General features: G+C 35.7%; 1 protein-coding gene across 4 annotated transcripts; it reads right to left on the bottom strand.

Annotated features, from left to right (window-relative positions):
• Nucleotides 1-3706: 3706 nt before the first annotated feature.
• Nucleotides 3707-22380, bottom strand: LOC128227303 (folate receptor gamma-like). Of its 4 annotated transcripts, none has more exons than XM_052937707.1 (5): nt 22349-22380; nt 13758-13922; nt 12543-12731; nt 11632-11770; nt 3707-9737 (listed from the first exon to the last, which is right to left on the bottom strand). In XM_052937707.1, exons 1-5 carry the CDS (start codon nt 22349-22351, stop codon nt 9430-9432), a joined length of 804 nt encoding a protein of 267 aa, XP_052793667.1. In that variant the 5' UTR covers nt 22352-22380; the 3' UTR covers nt 3707-9429. The 4 variants fall into 4 exon arrangements, with proteins under 4 accessions (XP_052793667.1, XP_052793669.1, XP_052793666.1 ...); XM_052937709.1 differs by lacking the exon at nt 22349-22380 and adding an exon at nt 22015-22112; XM_052937706.1 differs by lacking the exon at nt 22349-22380 and adding an exon at nt 17387-17481.
• Between the last annotated feature and the right edge of the window lie 579 nt (nt 22381-22959).

Genomic DNA, 22959 nt, shown 5'->3' with positions numbered 1-22959 from the left:
AATGTTGACAGCTTAATCACATTAAAACATAAAATAACTCTTATGCAAGAATAATACTCAATTTATCATCATTCTGTCAATGCCGAAACAAAATATCGTGCCTTATCTTATAAATGCACGACAGATAACTGCCTTCAATAAAATCACAGCTGTACAAAACAAACAGAACTTGTACAGAATAATTTGTGATAAGTGTGACACATGTAATAAAAACATCCAAAATATTTCTGGTTTCCATAAATTAAGTGCCAACATATATTTTTTTTAGCTTTTCACAATCAATTGCAAATAAAAACAACAAAATATGATAGTCAGAATAAGCTCTTAACTGACTTATCTTAATATTTTTGTTACAACCAAATCATTATACAATTTTCAAATTAAAATATTGATTTGCTCAAAAGTACTGATTCCTTGAAACCTTGCAATTAATTTAGTGCATTTGAGCTACATTGTGCATGTAACTAAGTGTTCGGGCTTATTTGTTGGCATTGACAGTGAGGATTTCTGTAGCTTGACTTCATGCAGGTCGACCCTGACTGTGGAGTTGGTCCTATTATTTTTGTACAATGCAAAACTGTTCCCCTTTGATCCTCATTTTTTTGCCGTCAATATAGGGCAATTGGTACCTACAATGTGACTTAAAATAGATGTGTAAAGCAACCAAATCAAGCCACTAATTAGTATTTGATGATCAGTCATGTATAGAGTAAAATTTTTTTTTAAAAATCCAACTTCACCTGTTGCAATTGCACATCACCTACACCGGAGTCCGTGAATTGAAATCAGCCATCAGTTATTACATCTGGTGCATTGTAGCTGTATACACACCCTGGTGTGTAGTGTCGTAAATAAAATGATTCACACAAAACATGGCTTTATTATACCCCCCAAAACAAAGTTTGGGGGGGTATACTGGAATCGGGTTGTCCGTCTGTCTGTCTGTCTGTCTGTCCGTCCGTTTTTTTTTTGTCCGGGATTCATCTTTGTCGTTATTGAACAAATCTTTTTCAAACTTTCAGATATTAATGGCCATGATGTAAACTTGCGCCTCTGTGAAATTGGTACGGGTCACATGACCCTGACCAGAGTTATCTCCCCTTGATGTGTTAAAGTAGGCAAAATAAGCCCTGTCCGGGATTCATCTTTGTTATTATTCAACAAATCTTTATCAAACTTTCAGAAATTAATGGCCATGTTGTAAACTTTCGCCTCTGTGAATTTGGTACAGGTCACATGACCCTGACTGGAGTTATCTCCCCTTGATGTGTTAAAGTAGGCAAAATAAGCCCTGTCCGGGATTCATCTTTGTTATTATTCAACAAATCTTTATCAAACTTTCAGAAATTAATGGCCATGTTGTAAACTTTCGCCTCTGTGAATTTGGTACAGGTCACATGACCCTGACTGGAGTTATCTCCCCTTGTAGGCAAAATTAGCTTTGTCCGGCCTAACTCCAGGGCAAACAACCTAGACATGGAGGGGTGGGGGGTATTCGTTAGCCTATGGCTTACAGTTCTAGTTATATCAGCAATATTAAGGTTTGTTTATTATGCACCAGTCAATTGTAACCACGGCCCCCCAGGTCCGGGGGATAGCCAGGGAAATCATGGCCGTGTTTTTACCTTCCAGGTGGCCCTGCAGTGCCGGGTGAATGGGGTGGTTTTGTCTTCGTGCCAAAAATAGCGGGGAATGGGCCTTACCTAGGATCCTTGGGGTGTGGGGGCATTTGGTGGGGATTTTACCAGCAGTTGGTCCCCGCAGGACCAGGATTTTACCCGGGCTTGGCTAGACTGAAAGTCAATGTCCCCGCTATTCCTTGGACCTGGGGTGGGGGGCGCGGTAACAATTGACTGGTGCATTAGAAAATGTTGCAAAGTTTATGACAAACTGATAATATTTTATTTAATCATCGTCGAGTAAATTGTTAAAAACATTTGGACACTTTTTTTGTTAAATTTAAAAATGACTCAAATTTATCCCATTCTGTTAAGATCATTAGCGAATAAAAGCAATAAATCTTTGAATAGCTATCACTTTTTATTCTGCCTGACAATGCATCATATGACCTATTCATTATCACATGACTAATCGTCTGCACCTGTCATTGTATAAAATAGGGTATCATGACGTACGTATGGGTTTACCATTTAAGCATGACATCGGCATCCTGAGCTATTGCTCTATAATGGAGCCCATGGAATGCTTTTCATCAGAACACAATGCATTTCTTTTTAGTTGAGAATTAAGGTAAGTAGTGTAGATACACCCATGAAAAGACACCCGGCATCAATATCGTGAATTCGTGAAGTTGAAATCGTGAATTTGCGAATTCATGAAGTTGAAATCGTGAAGTTGAACTTGTGAATTTGTGAAGTTGAAATCGTGAATTAGTGAAATAGTGAAGTTGATATCGTGAAGTTGTGAATTCGTGAAATCATGAAGTTGAACTCGTGAAATCATGAATTTGGGAAGTTGAAATCGTGTAATCGTGATTTTGTGAAGTTAAAATCGTGAAAGAGTAAAGTTTAAATCGTGTACTCGTGAATAATCATGATGTTGAAATCGTGAATTTATGAAAAGGTAATCAATGAAATATTGAATTTGAAATGTTACCACCTGTCTTTCGTAGAATACCATTGAAAATGTGCTCACTATGTAGCAACTTGTTTTATATTTAGCACTTGAACTTCATCAAATTAATATTCATGATATATATAGAATATGACATTCATGGTCATTCATTATGAAATGATTATCGCCAAGGCTCCTTTTTATTAATTTCAAAACTTGTTCAATAAATTCCCCTATGAACGACCAGGAATGTTAAATGCTCTATGCAAATGTACTTATAATGAAACACAAGCGAATGCAAAGTCGAATAAGGGGCATAAATCTACAATTATTAAGCAAGACACATGAGCACATTGTCACTGGTTATATGTATACAGTTTCATGTAAGTATCTTAACAGTTATTAAAATTTGGCCACGTTTTTCGCATGACTTCCCCTTTTTATCAAGGGGCGTAACTCAAAAATTAATAAAAAAAGAGCTATTTAATTGGTCTTGCTACAAATATGCATTTTGTCACTAGTAAATGTGTAAAATGTTTAAAGTTAATATCTTAAATGGTTATCAAGTTTCGCCAAGTAAAAACTTTGCCTGACATTTTTAAACTGTCAAGTGGCAATAATACTGGACAATTATTAAGGCCCAAGTTATGGGCTATCTGTACAATGATGATGCTTATTCTCTCTGGCAACATGTACTAATTTTTTTCCCCAAATATCTTGAATGTATTTTTAGTCATGGCCAAGGTTAAAGTTGTTGCACTACAACAACACCATAATGTCCACTTATTATGTTTGAAAAACATAATGAGCTTATAGAATAATAAACTCCACATTGTCTTCTTACCAAAAACCTAACTTTATAGATCCAGATTGCATACTAAAGATATTTCACGATCCAGTTTTTGACACATGGAAGGGCATTCACATTATTTCTGTTGCCTTAGCTGATTATTTAATACCTTTTTTTAATAGGACGTCTAGCCAAAGGTGAAGGTCACACAAATTGTCAGCTTCTCACAAAGGCTTTGTCAAGCAATTTTTGCAGAACTCAACATGAATTTTATTATAATTTGTAACATAAAGGCATGTGATTCCATGCATCTGCCTGTTCAATGAATGACAAACTCAATACTTCATATTAATAGCTTTAATACTGGCAAAAATAGCGTCCATAACAATTTCAGTACAAGCAAAACATACATGTAACAAAGAGCGAAAACAGGCCGAAAAAATGTTCTCAAAAGATTTAAAAGTTGATTAACTTCTCAATATGAGCACCACAGAGTAAATGCAAACATTCATCTGTATTTCACCCTAGTTGATCAAGGAGATAACTTGACAATTACTAAAACCAGAGTTTGGGCCTCTCTATACAGGTGCCTATTGTGTCTGGAAACATGAATGGAATGGCCAAGATCAAAAGCACAAAGGACATCACAATACCTCAACATGTTTAAAAAACAACAACAGGCAAGCTTATAAAACTACAATATATGGACAAATGTTTCAGATTTTTCTAATAAATACTTCCTGAATATAACTAATAACAACCATTACAGCATCGCTACTCTGTAGTAATATATGTATGACAGGTATAGATTAAAATACAATTGAACTGGTTGTTCAGTTATAGTAGGTGATATAAAAGTGATAGCAAACACAGTAAATACAGCACACTGCTTCATGTAATCAATAAAACACCTCATTTATTCTGAGTAATATTTACACTTTAACCAAAATCAGTTATACCTGGCAAGGAAGTACCGTGTTTTATATATAATAAACTAAGATCTTCTAAACAATACAAACTTATGGGTACAATAAATAACCCACAAAAAAGACTATACACATACTGCCTCTTTCCTTCATAGAAAAGTGGCTACATCTGTACCCTCTAATTAATGCCCTCATTATATAACTTGAGAGTAAAAAGATAGAGGAATGAAAATGCGCATGAACATGTACATACTAATAAACTTCAATACAAGGCACAATGATATATCATATAATAATGTGAGGCCCATTGCCATGGCACAAAAAGCCTGGAGAGCCAGTAGAGCTGGCATCAATTGAATGTGAAAATGTTCACCTGATCAAGCAATTTTCAACTGTTGTTTCTCATCATAAAAACACATTAAATTTCTGCCTTAAGTTAAAGACCTGCTTTTCCTTTGAAGGTATATAGAAATTTGAACATTTTTGTTAACTCTTTCCTTCTATGTAATGCTACAGATTAGCAAAAGGATTAAACATTGCCAGTAAATCAATAAAATAATTACAATTTTAGTAATGCATGGATGGATAAATAGGCTCCATTCGACACAGATGTATTAAGAGACGTATTGGTGTTGACTTGTGGTTTGCTATAGCTTTCATCTTGGCAGTCAAATGTTAAATAGATGTTCTACAAAAGATATAAAACCAATTTGTATGGTCAACTGACCCCAGCTCAACATAAAATTTATTAATGTTCATGTATGTGAATTATGTGAGTTATGGATGCCTTGTGACCCTGTTTTATTTTTGTAACACCTTAAAGGGAATGGGCAAGAAAGTAAAAAATAAAGTTATACCAGAGATAATTTCATTGGCCTTAAAAGATTGCTAAACAAGTCATTTCATTGATTTCAGATGAAACAATGTGCAAATATGTGTTTATGGCCATTAATATTAGTACTGTGAAATCATTTATATTCGTTGGCATGAAATTTCGTGGTTTGCCGAAAAAAAAAAATTTCATGGGTACTTGAATTCGTGGTTTTTCGTTTTTGAAAAAAATAATCGAAATTGCGATCGTCCTAGATCGACTGCATTCCACGCGCTGGCCCGTGATTTCCGCTGTCTATGTCACTCGGTTTATGACACTCGCTAAAGTGGTACGACATGCCAATTAGTGCATACTAGTATATCCATGTCATTTATCGATTTAATTGGAAATTAAGGTCATAAAAGAAGATGTACCCAGATCCTTAATACAGATAGACGAAGCCATTGAATGCCAATTAAGAATTTTGCAAACTGTAAAAACTCCGAGAAGGTCCGTATATTTGAGTAAACAATCCCTAAAGATAGCTGATGTTTACAAATTCATTTACTTTTGAATACCATCTCATTTCAATATTTATTAACATGTTTTTGTTTAATAAGTATATTGAACGCTTTGTTTTGTACATTGTCACATTGGATGCTCCGTAACCTCTAATGTAATCGATTAATTATTTCATTAAAAAAATAAAATCGAGAACTGACACTCATCACTCACATTTTGTAAACCTGGAGATTTTAATGAACAGCACATGTTAAGGCACATGCTTCTGTCATGTGTTTCATAAAAACACATTAAAATGATTTGGTTTATTATTTGTTAAAGGCTGTTAAAATATATTAACAAAACAATGATAGTACGTAAGATATACAGTTAGACGGATATTTACGATGTTTACTGCGGCATCCGTAATGAATAAACTAGAGTATGTACATAACATGGCAATTGAAAAAGGGAATAAAGGGTCAATATTTCGTGGGATCTTGAATTCGTGGATCACCCAACCCACGAAAACCACGAACATAAATGCCCCATGAACATTAATGATTGCACAGTAATCAGCAAACAATTACTGTACACCTGTTAATTGATAACAAAATTTATAGGGTCATCAGGCATCAGAATTTGACATTATGATAAACTGTAAAACAAAGGTTGATTTGAAATACAACAGAAATATAACCAACATAAATTCAACATCTAATTCTAAAACATAGACTATACAAGAGTTCTGCAGCGCAAAAACAACCCTCATTTGTTTTAGTTATTTTCCCAGTTGAAATAGGGCATAACTTCTTAAAGCAAGACTATGGATCTTTCTAAACATGTGTTTTATTGTCCCTGGTTATATGTGTGCCAAGTTCCATTTGAATGGCATCAACAGTTTTTATTTATGGTTCAGATCACAGTTTTTGCACTATGCCGACGCCGACACCATGGCTATGACAATATCCTGTTGTTGTTTTTCTTGAAAATAGGCAAGCTAAAAAGTGTACATGATATTCACTAAAGAACACTGTGGAATGAGCAAATGCATATAACACATATCTACATAAACAAGTATAGGTATAATGATCTACTTTTTAAATAAAAATAAAAGTAAACCATCATGAGACTCGTGATCGCCACAAAATATTGACAAATTTACAACCATCTATATGGAATTTGTTTTATTAGTATAACTGGCATAACCATCTAAACTAATCTCAGATCAATAACAAATGTATAGTGGTGATTTGGATGTCCATCTTCTAATAGACAAGGCTGCTACTACCAAAACAGTTCATATTATGAGTGCTGAGTGGTCATCTGTCAGAAAAAAAAATAATTTGAAAGTAATTATCCCCTAAATTAAACTACAAAATTAGATAATATTCCATGCAAAAGTACTTGGCCCATATTGTGTCTTCAGGTTTTCTAAATCGAAAAAACAACAACGGTTCTTTGTCTAACATTATGCCCCCAGAGTGTCATGATGTCAGGAATTGAACAATTGAATAAAATATGCATGGACTGAAAAGCCACCTTATGTGACCCATTGACCTAAAATGAATAGGTGTCATCTACTGGTCATGCCCAAAAGTCAAGTCAAGTTTTAGGACCATTGGTCCAGGCATTGACAAGTCATCAATTCCGACAAGCTTTCTGCCTTCAAGGTCACTGTCACCTTTGACCTGATGACCACAAAATCAGAATTGGTCATCTTCTTGTCAAGCCAAACTTCCAAGACAAGTCTGAGGACAATAGGTAAAGGCATTGTTGAGCTAACACCCGAACAAGCTTTCTGCATTTAGTCCTTTGAACCAAAGGCCTTAAAATCAATAGGATTCATCCACTGGTCACACCCAATCTCCAGATTAAAATTAAAGACCAAAAGTCAAGGCATTGTTAAAAAATGACCCAGTCATGCTTTGGTGTACCAATCTACCGACAGACACATGTAAAGCACTTAACCCCCTCTTTTTGGAAGGATGGCATAATTATTGTTTTTTCAGGAAATGACAAAAACATCTTACTCAAAACCCTGCTTATAACAACTTAAAAGATAACACTAAAACAGTGATTGTCAATCTTTACACCCAAATTATGCCAAAAGAGTGCAGAATACCCTAGAAATCTTAATGCCCTTGCTATGAACTTACAACCTAAAATAAACAGCACCATTTATAATAGAGGTAGGGACACGGGGCTTGCATATGACAAGTCCTCTTGGTATGTCGAACCAAGGCCAGTTATTTTAAAATCTGTCCACACAAAATGGTTACAGCCCGGACACGAGAAATTCAGCTGGATGAACAGACGGTGCGATTTTAATAAACATTCGGGGACATAAAAATACCATGTACACTACAAACATTTCAACCAATAAGCATATACTAGCATGAACTTTTTAGATATTGTTATTTTTTGGTTCAGCAGTTACATAAGCTTACAAAATAGAACACAGCGCAATCAAAACCTTTCATAAAGTTATATATGTAACCACTTATACATATCTATTAATCCAAAGACAAAACTGCCCATTGCCAATCTGGCCATGATCTTACATCCTAGGTTTGCAGAACATTCAGCCAAGATTGCTAGACCATACAGCTAGGATTGCAAGACCATAAGGCCAAGATTGCAAGACCATAGGGCCAAGATTGCAAGACCATAGGGCTGAGATTGCAAGACCATAGGGCCAAGATGGCAATACCATACGGCCAAGATTGCAAGACCATAGGGCCAAGATTGCAAGACCATAGGGCCAAGATTGCAAGACCATAGGGCCAAGATTGCAAGACCATAGGGCCGAGATTGGCAGACCTTGCTACCCAGATTTATGCTTGAAAATATATTTTATGTACAAGGTATTCATTGTAATATATGCCAAACTAGGCTATTTAGATGCCCTTATCTGTGCAGTATGGCTTTCAAACTGGTCCATATTGCAATCAAGGCTGTATGGTCAGCCAATCTGCATCTTCCAAATACCTTGGAAGATCATGCAAAGAAAAGAGCTTACAAAAATATTTTTCATATCCAAGTTTCAACACTAAACTTTCTATACGTATAAAATATGATCTAGTCATAAACATGAACCACAGACAGTCGGTCTTATTACAGATTAAGATAAATAAATGGTTTAAAACACTGTATGGTTACAATTAGTAAGATGATGGACTGATATACACTATCTTTAAACCTGTGTTCTTTCTTTGGCATTTAAATATCCACAGTATGCATACAACCACACTCTTGGCCATCATTTAAGACAGTTGATTGTCAACAAAATGTTTAAGTGCATTATTGCCAGTTTAATGAAAAATATAAATGATTATACGAATTGGAATAATTTTGCCCAACCTTTTCCGAGTTATATTTAGGATATTAAATTGATAAAAATATTTCAATGTATATTAATAAGATAATAATCAAGATTGTTACAAAATTTCAAGAACAAACTTGAACGCAAAAAGTACAGAACAACAATAACCAGCCGCCAGCCAAAAAAGATAGTTCAATTAGCAATTTGGCCAGTTCAAATTTGGAAAAATAAGTGAATTCTAAGTAGAATAAGTAGCAGCTGGTCGATCACTTTATTATTTGAGACAGTTCAACCTAAACTTATTGAGAAACCTACAAAGGTTATTTGTTGTCAATAAAAAGCTGACATCATTGGGTCAATCAGATAAAACTTGAGAAAAATAAGTAATGTAAATGTACAAAGGAAGTAAAAATCAGTATCATTATAATAAGAGATTCAAATTTAAGTATCACACCTCAAATCTTCAGGCAACATAGGAAAACCCTTATCAGAAGAAAAAAAATCACCAGAATCTACCAGCTTTAGTAAACGACAAAACTAACACATTAACAACGCACAAGCATAAACTATGAAACCACTTAGGTAGGGCATCTGGAGCCCCCGAAACTATCGCTTGGGCTTTCCGATATGCGACATCATAGTTAGGGTTAGCCGTATCCTCTTGCCACCACATGACAAAGCAGCCCTCAGGATTGGAATCGTTCACAACCTTCCAGGAGTGATCCCAGACCTTCTCGCAGAAGTTTGTTGAATTCTTGAACATTGTCTCGAAAGTCACACACTCAGTGTTGGCAGGACATTTTGCTCCGTCTGAAGCAAATACCACAAAGTATTGCCAAATTGCAACAAAAATATCAATGTGTGATAAAAGCAGTAGTCAAGAAAAATCAGAGACTACAATAATTGAACAAAGACTTGAACTTACAATACCCTGAATGCCTTCTTATCTGTATGCATTATTTTGAAGACTTATGAACAAACATGTTTAGTAATCAAATTTCATATCATCATATGAAGTGATACTAGATAGCTATTTTATCAAAATACCAATGCAGCAGATCATATGCTTCAAACAAATAAATGACCCATCCCAAGATTGCATAACTTCGTTTTACTTTATACCTAGATGTCATTCTATTTGAATATGATAACGTCAGTGAATGGATACTCAAACCCCACCAGTGAAAATACAGTCTATGTTATCTGTTATCTATTTGTAACAGATACAAAACTTGATGTTATCCACTGCCTCAAACATGCAAGACCATTCAGGAAGTTAACTAATTGTCGATATTGAAACTTTCCTACATTTGTCGTGCTTCACCCACAAATTTATCACTGATCATTGATAACATAATCTATGAAGTATTTTATCAATACAAAAAAACTTCCATTTCAAATGATATGACTTGTTAATCAGCTATCACATAAATTGTTCATGCGCAAGTATTTTTTGTCTCATGTACCTGAAATAGTAAAATTATGTGTAAACGTATTTTCCATATTTGAAAAGTAATATATATATATATATATATATATATATATATATATATATATAGTAAGAGTTAGTAAATGTAAACTTTCGGATGCACTTGCTGGGCTTTGGATCCACTTGCATGAATACTTACTGGGGCTCTGGGCTTCAAATGCACGTGCCTGGATACTTACTGGGCTCTGGGCTTCAGATGCACTTGCCTTGATACTTACTGGGCTCTTGGCTTCAAATGCACTTGCCTGGATACTTACTTGGCTCTGGGCTTCAGATGCACTTGCCTGAATACTTAATGGGCTCTGGGCTTTGGATGCACTTGCCTGGATACTAACTTGGCTCTGGGCTTCAGATGCACTTGCCTGGATACTTACTGGACCTTGGATCCACTTGCCTGGATATTTACTGGGCTTTGGGCTTCGGATGCACTTGCCTGAATACTTAATGGGCTCTGGGCTTTGGAATCACTTGCCTGGATACTAACTGGGCTCTGGGCTTCAGATACACTTGCCTGAATACTTACTGTGCTCTGGGCTTCTGATGCACTTGCTAGATACTAACTGGGCTCTGGGCTTCGGATGCACTTGCCTGGATACTTAATGGGCTTTGGATTCACTTGCCTGGATACTTACTGGGCTTCAGATTCACTTCCCTGAATACATACTTGACTTTGGATACACTTGCCTGAAAACTTACTGGACTTCACTTGCCTGAATACATAGTCGACTTTGGATTCATTTGTTTGAATATTTTCTAGACATTGGATCCACTTGCCTGAATACTTAATGGGCTTGAAATATTGGAACAAGCCATGCAAACATATTTTCAGTGCAGTGCACAAGCATGTGCTTATTTCAGCCACTGTTTATTCATAAAATACAGTATCCAACTAATTCAACTATGTATTATGTGATATCTTTGAATATTGTTTTCATCCACACCACTTATTGGAAAAAAGCAAGCGTTTCAAGGTATGGAAGCATGAAATAATCCTAGGACTTGCTCTGTCGGAATCAACTCGAATTATTCCAGTTTCATTGCCAATCAAATGATTGCCAGCAAGATGTTCTTGACTCACTAGTATTGCCGAGTCTGACTGTTCTAGTATGGGCTGTACAATTTTATTTTGTTTTTTGTTTTAATGATTCAAATACATGTGTCGCTTTTTTAAGCAATTATTCATTTATTTTTCTTCTTGAATACAGCATTTAATACCTGAAGTCCAGTTGAAGTGACGAGACCAATTCTCCACACACGTGAAGTCGTCACGACAATCCTCCCACCATGCATCACACTCCGAATGACACAGCGGCACGTCAACAAATCGCTCATTACGAATCTTCATACCATCAACCTTTGAAAAAAACATTGATACATTTTATGTACTATGGGAAGTAGCTATTTTACATGAATTAAATTATCATACAGTAACACGATGTATATCTGAAAGGATTACATTAAACTATTTCTTGACACTGACATGGACACACAATAGCATAAGATTGAAGTTAAAAGAGATCAGATAAAAAAATAGAATAACAAATATCAAAAGCTATTGTTTCAGTGTCCCTCTCCAAATGCCTCTTTAACAATCCGGTGCTTTTTCTGTCCATATTGGGAAAAAAAACTCAACAAATTGGGAAAATCTGTGCTCTTAATTTACCAATTTGGGAAGATATTACAAGCCCTTTTGTCAATTTTGGATTAAGTACCTGCAAAAATTAAGATTTTTTGAGTCATGTAAAATCAGCAATATTTGGATTAAGAATCATCAACAAAATCATCATTTTGGCCAACATTTCTGTGTGAAATTAGTGTATTTAAACATGAATGTCATACTAAAGTGCTTATAAATGTATTTATAATTGAAAATGAACAAAATTCCAAATGAACTGTTCCAGCACTAAAACTCTGTGCCAGCAAGCCAGACTTTTCATGACAGCAATTTCATCTCATTTGGGATTTTTTTTTTTATTGTGATATACATATTTGGCATTGGGTAATGTTCAGACAATGAACTGTGAGATGGGCAGAAAAATTCATGCAATCTGAATACATATGTGCAAGGGAGCAATGAGAAAACCAAATTTCATGCGACATTATGTGTATGCATAAAATAATCTAACCTTGACAAGCCAAGGCCCAACATTTGGTGAGCACTCGTAGAAACAGAGATCCTGCGTGAATCTTGCGCGACACTGCGGGGACAACTGCTGGGGACAGTGACTCCAGTCAAGGTTATACCAAGATGTGTTCATGTGGATGTTGGATGTTATCTCTGACGTACAGCAGCTCCGGTCCTTCCAAGGTGTACACTGTTAACAGAGCAACGATCTATTAGTCAATATAGTATCATACAGCCTAGCAAGAACATTTTGGGACATAACATGTATAAACTAGAAATGTGTCCATAGGACACGGATGCCCCCACTTCGATTTTTTGTCACAGAAAATAAGCCATAATGATTATTCAGGATAATCTGCACATATAGGATAAGTTGAGTTGAGTTGGGTTTTACGGCATCGCAAGACTGTATAGGTTATATGGCGCCATTCAGGCAGGAAAAAACTTGTTGGATCCACATTGGACACATACTTTTCAAGAATTAGATTGGAAACATATATTTTTGAAGTATTTTTGGCAAAAAAGGGCCGTAACTCCTAAATGACTACAGCGATTTCCATGACTATCGAACTTGATCAAGATATTATGGTCACAAACATGTGTTTAAAGTTTGGTGAGGATTGGACAAACGGTTTTCAAGAATTAGATCGGAAACAATCTTCGGGACGTACGTACGTACAGACAGACAGACAGACAGACAGACAGAAAGACAGACGTACGTACGGACAAGGGCAACCCTATATGCCGCCACTTTGTGGGGGCATAAATATGTAATTGAGTAAAGGTATTTTTTAAGAAGCAAAATGGCTGTACTCGGATATTTTAAACTTTTAAATACTGGTAACATTAATTAAGGGTTAGAAAAAAAACTGCATGTATATTATGCCCTTGCATCTTTTTGCAAGTGACTTTTGTGCTTTCTTACAAAATGACAAAACACATCATAAAATTTAAGTTTATGTATATTTACATTAAATATCATTACCATACATACTGGTATTACATAGGCTGCAGCTTCATTTTCATTCATGGCTCCATTGTGAGCCAAAGGTCCAAAAGATTGTTTTTGTGTCTGTCACCAATCCAAGCATACCACCATGACTTTACTTATATTGTTGTTTTTTTACCATCTATTTTCTTAAACAGTAACAACATTCAACACTGGAGATAGATGAAAGTATTTAATAAAAAAAACAACACGAAATGACGTCTCTACCTTGTCAAAGAGTTTATCCTCTGGTCCAGGTGAACCCTTATGACTGACGCCATCCATGCAAATATTCATGTAATCATCCGCGCTGGTAAGCTCGGACAGTCGGCTGGCCTCTCCACACACATAGGAAATACCCAACACCAACAGTAATGTGTAGTCCATCATATCCTGAAACAAGAGTACCATAGAGCCAACATTAAAGATGCACTCTTACTCCCAAATAAGATTTACCAAGATTAATATAATAGTTTTAATATACCAAAACAGCTGAATAAGTGTTGAAAACAATGGTACTTATGAAGGATACCGAGTTTAATTTGAAAGAACGATGCAGAAAACACAGTATTTCTACATTATGAGACGATACTTATAATATCGCAGTAAATCTTTCAGCATTCACCAATCATTTAATATTTTCGCGTTTTCAGCTATTAAAAACACAGTTACAATCCTGTTATCTGTAATACATATTTTCCATAAATGCATTATTTAGTAAGTAATTATTAAAGGTTTATCAATAAAAAATTATGTTTTTTATTGATTTTGAATAAGAGTGTCATTTTAATGACTTTCTACAGTCGAAAACTGGGCATAACTCAATTATTAAAGACAGAGTTATGGAGCTTGCTATGCAAGTGAGCATTGTCTTTTTTCAAGTTGTATAAGGATATCTTCAATGGTTTTCTGGTTAAGGCATGACAACACTGACAATGACACAAAGGCTTTGACAATTAGCCTTGAATTTCTTTCCGTCATGGAACAGACAGGCTAATAAAATGAATTCCTATTTATTTTCCTATTTTAATATCATTTTCATTCTTTGTCTCTTCTTTGATATTTTTTTCCCGAAAATCTCCAATGAGTGTTATCTGGCTTTTTTGTATATATATATATATATATATATATATATATATATATATATATATATATATATATATATATATGAACTTTGGCATGTTTAACCAGACCAACTTGAATTTGAGTAAATTGTAATGGTCTGCCAGACAAGTTTCAAGAAAGCATGTTTCCCTTCTTTTAAATTTTAAACAGCTAATATGAACTGACAGGCAAAATGCGGTCTTAACTAACTTGTGAAGAAAGATTAATGCAGCAAAAATATATCTCATATATTAAATCATGTTGTATAATCAATGGTGCTGTAACAGTCACTTATAATGCTCAATTCACAACACCATAAACAAAATTTTACCAAAAAACCCATCAACAAACAAACACCAAATTGAAATTTATTAATTGCATTCCATAATTATTAAGATTGGCATCGACTTCCGAAGCAAAATAAAACAGGAAATAGGTGATTATATTTCCCTCCCTAGGCTAATGCAGGTCACTCCAGTATCACATGAAAGAGTATTGGTATATTATACATATACAATACATTATACATATACAATACCTTCTCTTCATAAACACTTTGAGTTTCAAATGATTCAAAAATAACATTGGGTCTCCTAAATTCACCTCAATGTACATTGGATACCTCAATATAAGTATTTAGTCATTCGTGTAACCTGACCCTACCTTATAAAGGTCACCGAAACTAGTTATTAAAAATAATAAATTATATGGTCCTCCCATCATAAACACAATTTTGTTAAAGCATAAACTGTCATTAATTTTTGACAGAGAATAAAGCAATATATGAGTGACATTTGCAAGAAATAGTGCTATTTACAAGAAAATGGTATTGACACAGTATATTTGAAAAAAAAACAACCCATAAAACATCCCAACCTATCCTACCTCATTTTGGGAAAGTTATCCTAAACAAACATGTTTTTAGGCCTTCTTTAGGCTTTCATCTTGATAAATATGCAAGCAGCATTCTCCAAAGTATAATACATGTGTACTTGTCTTTATAAGGCCAAACAAAAACAAGAGCTGTCACAGAGACAGCGGGCTCAACTATTCCGCCGCTTTTCAGTGTAAGGATTGATAAGTTTTGGCGAAACATGCATGGATCACTATTAGATTAGATTTCAATGCAATACATGATGTGCTGAGATATTAACATAAATGTGGTTACATGAAATATTAACCAGAATTTTTAAGTGTAATAATAAAGGGCCATTATTTGCAAAATACAGCTATCTAACTTGGTTATTCAATTAGGTTGGGTGGTTGAATACCATTGTATAAAGTCTCAATGCAATACATCAAGTAGTTGCTGAGATATTAACCTATATGTGCTTGCACGCAAAACCTTAACCAAAATTTATAAGTCGAATAATAAAGGGCAATTATTTGCATTAAATGCAACCTGTAGTTATCTTACTTGGTTAATTAAGTAGGTTGGATGGTTGAGTACCATTGTATCAAGTCTCAATGCAATACCTCAAGCAGTTGCTGAGATATTAACCTTTGTGTGCTTGCATGCAAAACCTTAACCAGAATTTCTAAGTCAAATAATAAATGCCTATTATTGGCATTAAATGCAAACTAGAGTTATCTAACTTGGTTAATTAAGTAGGTTGGATGGTTGAGTACCATTGTATAAAGTCTCAATGCAATACCTCAAAAGTAGTTGCTGAGATATTAACGTATGTGTGCTTGCACGCAAAACCTTAACCAAGGGGTGACGTCGCCGCTTGGGTGAATAGTATAGCTCTCCTTATTCTTCGAATAGTCCTAAGTCGAGCTAAAAACAGATCCCCCCCATGGGCAATTGAATGAAATACGCATGGATCAAAATGACAGCTGATTTGTCATTGACACTATCAAGATGCCTTTGAGGCAGTTTCAAGATTAAAACATTCAAAGTGTGAGGATCGTTAGTACAGTTTTAATCATGTTCAGATGATGACTGATATTTGCAGTTAAACATGTATCCTCTTAGCAACAGGGAATAAGTAAAAAAAAAAAAAATGTCATAATTTTAATGAGTTGTGACCTTGACCTTTGACCTCAAAATCCATAGGGGTCATTTACTGGTCACCCCCAACCTGAATGTCAAGTTTGAAGACCATGGGTGCAGGCATTGTCCAGTTATCACTTGGACAACCTTTTAACATTTAAGGTCACATTGACCTTGACATTTGACCCGATGAGCCCTAAAATCAAGTCATCTACAAGTCAGGACCAACCTCCAAGTCAAGTTTGAGGGCCATGGTTGCAGGCATTGTCCAGTTATCACTCGGACAACCTTTAAGCATTCAAGGTCACTGTGAACTGGACCTTTGACCTGATGAGCCCTTAAATCAATAGGGGTCATCTACTTGTCAGGCCCAGCCTTCATGTAAGGTTTGATGACCATAGGACTAGGTCCAGGCATATTTGAGTTATCACACGGACAAGCTTTGACAACATTTCCCCGTTCAAGGTCACTGTGACCTTGACTTTTGACCCGATGACTCCTTAAATCACTAGGGGTCATATACTGGCCAACCTTCATGTCAAGTTTGATGACCATAGGTCCAGGAATTGTGGAGTTATCACTCGGACAAGATTTGTTTTACCGACGGACTGACCTACCTACCGACTGACCAACCGACATGCGCAAAGCAATATACCCCTCTTCTTCGAAGGGGGGGGGGGGGGGGGGGGGGGGGGGGGGGGGGGGGGGGGAGGGGGGGGGGGGCATAATAATGTTGTAGTTCCAGTACCATACCAACCCTATTTTTAAGTCCAAAACCCAAAAACAAAATCTTGAGAAAATATTTATTATTACTGGTAATATAAACCATGTAGCTCTATAACTTGAATATGGTTACACAGTTTGTATTGTGCAACCTTATGGCAACATAAATGTCAGAATATGTATATATGTAAACATTCTGGTACACCACAGCGATGATGTTAGCATACAACACTTATTATTTATCATTGTCAAACCTATGATGAATGCGAATAATATGTAAACAACATGATGATATACACACACATGTACTTTGTACACAATAAAACAATTTATCAAAATGAGATGTTTTTCTTACCAACCTAGCATGTTGTTGGTTTGTTCAGCATGTTACAGGAACTACAGCATATTGTTTGTTTTAACTCATTGAAAACAGATGTTACCATGAAGTAGCAATTCAATGATAAACTATGCAAGTGATACCATTAAACTGCATCAACCTTTATGAAAGGATATTTAATCCTGTTTACTCAGAGTCAGGCATATTATTCGATTGTAGAAATTAGGAATATTTTAAACTGGGCCCGGGCTGCCTGTCATGTCATCATTGAAGGGGTTAGAGGCTCTCAATGGGGCCAGGATCTTTCCGAAAGGAATTATGTTGGCAAAAGGGAATATTTTAATAAAAACATAATATGTTTATGTTCTATATATTATCAAGTATAGATGTTTTCTTGCATAATATATACAAGAGGGCCAAGATGGCCCTATATCGCTCACCTAAAACTTTGTGCTATAGACTTGTTGATAATTAAACGGCAATAAGAGGGATTTGCCTTCTCTGATGTATTATGACCATTCACATTCTCTCCAAATTTTGTGATGATTGGACAAATGCTTGAAAAGTTATTGATAGAACAAGAGCAATTTTAGGTAATTTCTATAATTAAAGCACAATGACTATCAGGTAACTACAGCAATTTTGCTAATTATCAAACACGTTCATACACATTCTGACCAAATTTGGTCATGACTGGACAAAGGGTTCAAAAGTAATTGATTGGACTACATATTGGGTGGTGCCTGTCTGCCCTTCCATACACTATAGGTTGAACTATTATATATCCAGTTTTTTTAAACAGGCGTGTAAAAATATGACAAATATGTATTCGTTTAAAATGATACAAAGGGCAATAACTCATACAATATTTAGGTTGGATTTATTTAACTCGTTAACAAAAATCACAATTTACTGTGAACAAGTTCATGAAGTTTGAAGTTGGTACATGTACCTTCAATGATTTAAAAACAATAAAATAACAAAAAAAACAGATGGCCCATATTCAGAATTGACTTAAAAATTATCAAAACAACCTTTCTGACAAATTTCCAGGATATCTGGACTGAAAATGTTGCCTCTAGAGTGTTAACAAGGTTTTGCTATAGTTGGGCTCTGTGACCTATTTTTTGACCCCAGATGACTCATATTTGAACTTGAGCTAGAAATTAATGAAAAAACATTTGAGACAAATTTCCAGGATATTTGGGCTGAAAATGTTACCTCTAGAGTGTTTACAAGGTTTTTCCATATTTGGGCTCAGTGTCCTAGTTTTTGACCCCAGATGACCTATATTCGAACTTGAGCTAGAAATCATCGAAACAACCTTATTGACAAATTTCGGGGATATTTGGGCTGAAAATGTTACCTCTAGAGTGTTAACATGGTTTTTCTATATTTGGGCTCTGTGACCTACTTTTTGACCCCAGATGACTTATATTCGAACGTGAGCCATCATCATCGAAATAACCTTTCTGACAAATTACCATGATATTTCGGCTGAAAATGTTACCTCTAGAGTGTTAACAAGGTTTTTCCACATCTGGGATCTGTGACCTATTTTTTGACCCCAGATGACCCATATTCAAACTTGAGCTAGAAATCATAGAGACAACCTTTCTGACAAATATCCAGGATATTGAATTGAAAAAGTAGCCTCTAGAGTGTTAACAAGATTTTCCTTTTTTGGGTCATGTGACCTAGTTTTTCATCGCATATCACCCATATTCGAACTTGTCGAAGTAATTTCTAGGACAAACACCCTGACCAAGTTTCTTGACAATTGAGACAAAAATGTGACCACTAGAATGTTAACAAACTAAGTGTGGACCAACGACGGACATTCATCCATCCTAATAGCTCACCCTCAGCCTATGGCTAAGGTGAGCCAAAAATGAGAATCATAAAGAAAATGCTTCTTCCTTGGGTTAATTCTGGTCTTATTTTGTTTTGGTCACCCCTCCCCCCCCCCCATCATGTCATAAACAAGACAAACTAGGAGGGGTATTTTGAACCTACAATGGGGAAAAATATACACGTTAAAGGGGGGAATGGGACTGAAATTCAGCCCGTATATCCTTAGACATCCCTGACAAGCTTGACGGATCATGCAGTTCTGCTCATCAATTTTTATCCTGCATTCTGACTGTATTATCCAGTACAGGAAATACTGCATTATACTAATTTCTCTATTAAACAGGAACATGTTTGAAGAATTGTTACATCCCAGTGAAAAATTAGAAATGAGCAGAAACAGAATAAACCAATGGATATAAATAGGGAACAGAACATTGCATATTTTCTGAAATTCCGTCCTTCGTAAGACATCACTTTTTAAAGCATTTTTAAGGTGCAACAGGGTACCAATTTCAGGGAATCCACTGTTTATTATTTTGCCTTTTTTAACGGAGGGACATGTTCAGCGTCGAACAAAATGGCAGATGATTTTGTATTTTAAAAGATTATTTCAACTTGGTATGTAGGTTTATATCACTGTTATTGTAATAAAAAATATGCTTACCCGGAGGCCAGACATGTAAGCTCCTCTCCTTTTATTAACCTATGTTTTTAATATCATAACAGTAAGGACCAATAGTTTGGACAAACACAAATTCTGGTAGGGCTTCTTTGATCTCAGTTTTCGTTTACACCACAAAAGCAATCTGAACATAACTGTACAGTTTTGTAAAGTGTAATGCAATGCTACATTGATATGCAACTCTCTGCAATTCTGCAAATACAACATTTCATAGAACTTCTTTTGCTAGCCTCTGATGAGAAAGAACATTGTAGTGTAAAAGAAAACAGGGATCAGAGTAACCTTACCAGATATTGGGTTTGTCAAACTCGGCATTCAGCTGGAATTACAGCTGCCCTCAGGCAATCTCCAATGTTCTTCACACATTAAATGGCCCAAGTCAGTTCTGACCAAATAACAGATACAATTAGGCTTTAAGATCAGGCGTTGCTGAACAGATCAGGGGATAGGAGACCAGAGCCATTTACAAGCATTGTTAAGGGCAGGTGCTTAACTGAGTCATTGGTGACTGTTTTGGAAGTCGAAATCAATGCATGACACTTTTACAGACCACTTCAGCTAGGCTCTGCAGCCATCCCCACTATTAGCATCAGAGGGCATATGATAGGCCAACTACCATTTAGACTCTCAACATGAGCTATGCAGTGATGAAAGTAGCAGTGCATTCTTAAAAGAATTTAACTGTGTCAGCGAAACCTTGGTTGTAAACAAACAGGTTATTCCACAGAAACATAACAGACAAACAGGTACCAGGAAACCATCCAGTGACAGTAGAGGATTATTCTGAAACTCATGGACCTAGTAAACAGATAGTGATAGGGATCAGTCTTGACTACCCAGGTTACTTTTCTTCACACTTCTTGGAAAACGTTGTCAGCAAAACTGCACAGACAAGCATTAACTAATAAGATTCTAAGGAACTTGACAACAACTGTGCCCTAGCTCTTTTTCGAAGAGACCCCTTGGTTCTTTAACGTGCTTGGTGTAAAGTACTGATTCACGGTGTACAACTTTCCCAGTGTACAACTTTTTTGGGGTTAAACCAGTACCGAGTACACCTCTTTCCCAAGCAATACCCTTTAAATGCCGAGAACCAGGCAAGGGAGCTACTTAGTCCAAATTGTATGCTGACAGATTTTTTTTTATGATTTTTGATATGGCAAATACGTGTTTTGTACCAAAAGTGGGTAGTTATTCCAATTGGGATTCCGGGTTAAGGCATATTGCGTCACTTTAAAATAAAAAAAAAAAAAAAAAAAAATTGATAGATAATTTTATTGTATATTTGTTCCATACACAAAAAATAAATATCCAATGAATAAAGAATAATAATGAGTTTGATGTTGTTGTTTATTCATTTTGTAATGTCAATCATAACGATATATATGCATGAAGGGCACCTGCAAAGTTGTGGTTCACAGTTTTTCTACAATCGGAACACTTTGGAGAGTTGTTACAATTGTATTTACGAGATCTATCACAAAGCTTGCCAGAGATGGCCGAGTTGTTAAGATTGGCATAATTGTTTTCTGTGTCAGTCAAATTTCGTTTTATTGGAAAGGAATTCTGAGTTTTAATGCATTTAAAGCTTGTTTTGTGCAAAATATATTTGCACTTACATGGTAAAATATGAATATAAACCTATGTCATCTATTTCAAACATAAAATACTTCTTTAAATACAATTTCAATATTTTTCATAACCCACATTTATGCACAAACCCGTTTAGACGTTAGGGATTAGAATAATCCTGTATAACACATCTATCATTTTAGGCTAGGGAGCTTACTTGGTCTGAACACCCAGTAAAAAAAGACGATTCATCAAATTGCTTGCATATTTTACAGGTCAATCAAAAAAAGCCAAATAAAGATTTTTTTAGAGCATTATGAAGGATAGAAAATGTAATTTATAACGTGTTAGCTGAACTAGCTATAACCTTGATGTTTTGTATCTAGGCTGCGAAAATATATGACAATTGTGCCATGCGGAATGCAAGCAGGTAATATTTGAATTATTGGGATAGAAATACCACGCAACAATTTAAATACAATCTAACAAGGTCGGCTTCTACTACTTAATCCAATTACAGGTTTTCTGCAGTAAAAAAGGTAAAGTTTTACCATATGGCGCTATTTCTTCGCGCACGTTTTTGAAGAGTTTGAATGGTTCCAAAGAAAATTCGGTGAAAAGAAATACTCATATTCTCGCTTTATGAGAATTCTTTCTCGTCGGTCATATAAACTATTATTTTATAGGTCCGTGGTATTGATGGAGAAATCTGCTGTGCTATTATTCGAAATTCACGATATACAAATATACACATGTTTTTTTTTGTAAAACCAATGGAATGATGATGACTCTTTGTTAGTTAATAAAAGTGTTTTACTGAGTCTGGGTCAATAAACTGTACCTGGACTTGAGACTGTTCCTTATCATTGCCGTAGGTATTCCAAATCTTTTTGAAATGACATTTAAAATGTAATATTATGTTTGTGTGATGCACCAGTCAATTGTACCCTCCCCCCTCCAGGTCCGGGGGTATACCGGGGATAGCCGTGGAAATGGGCCGTGTGTTTACCCTCCCAGTGGCCCCGCTGTGCTGGGTGAATGCGGTGTTTTTTTCTTCGCGCCAAATGTAACGTGGAGTGGGCCTAACCTAGGGTCCCTGGGGTGCGGGGGCATTTGGCGGGGATTTTACCATCAGTTCGTCACCGCAGGGCGGGGATTTTAA

The sequence above is a fragment of the Mya arenaria genome, chromosome 3 (assembly GCF_026914265.1).
Source record: "Mya arenaria isolate MELC-2E11 chromosome 3, ASM2691426v1".
NCBI lineage: Eukaryota > Metazoa > Mollusca > Bivalvia > Myida > Myidae > Mya > Mya arenaria.
The sequence above is the reverse complement of the archived record's forward strand: the minus strand, read 5'-3'. Positions and strand labels throughout refer to the sequence as shown.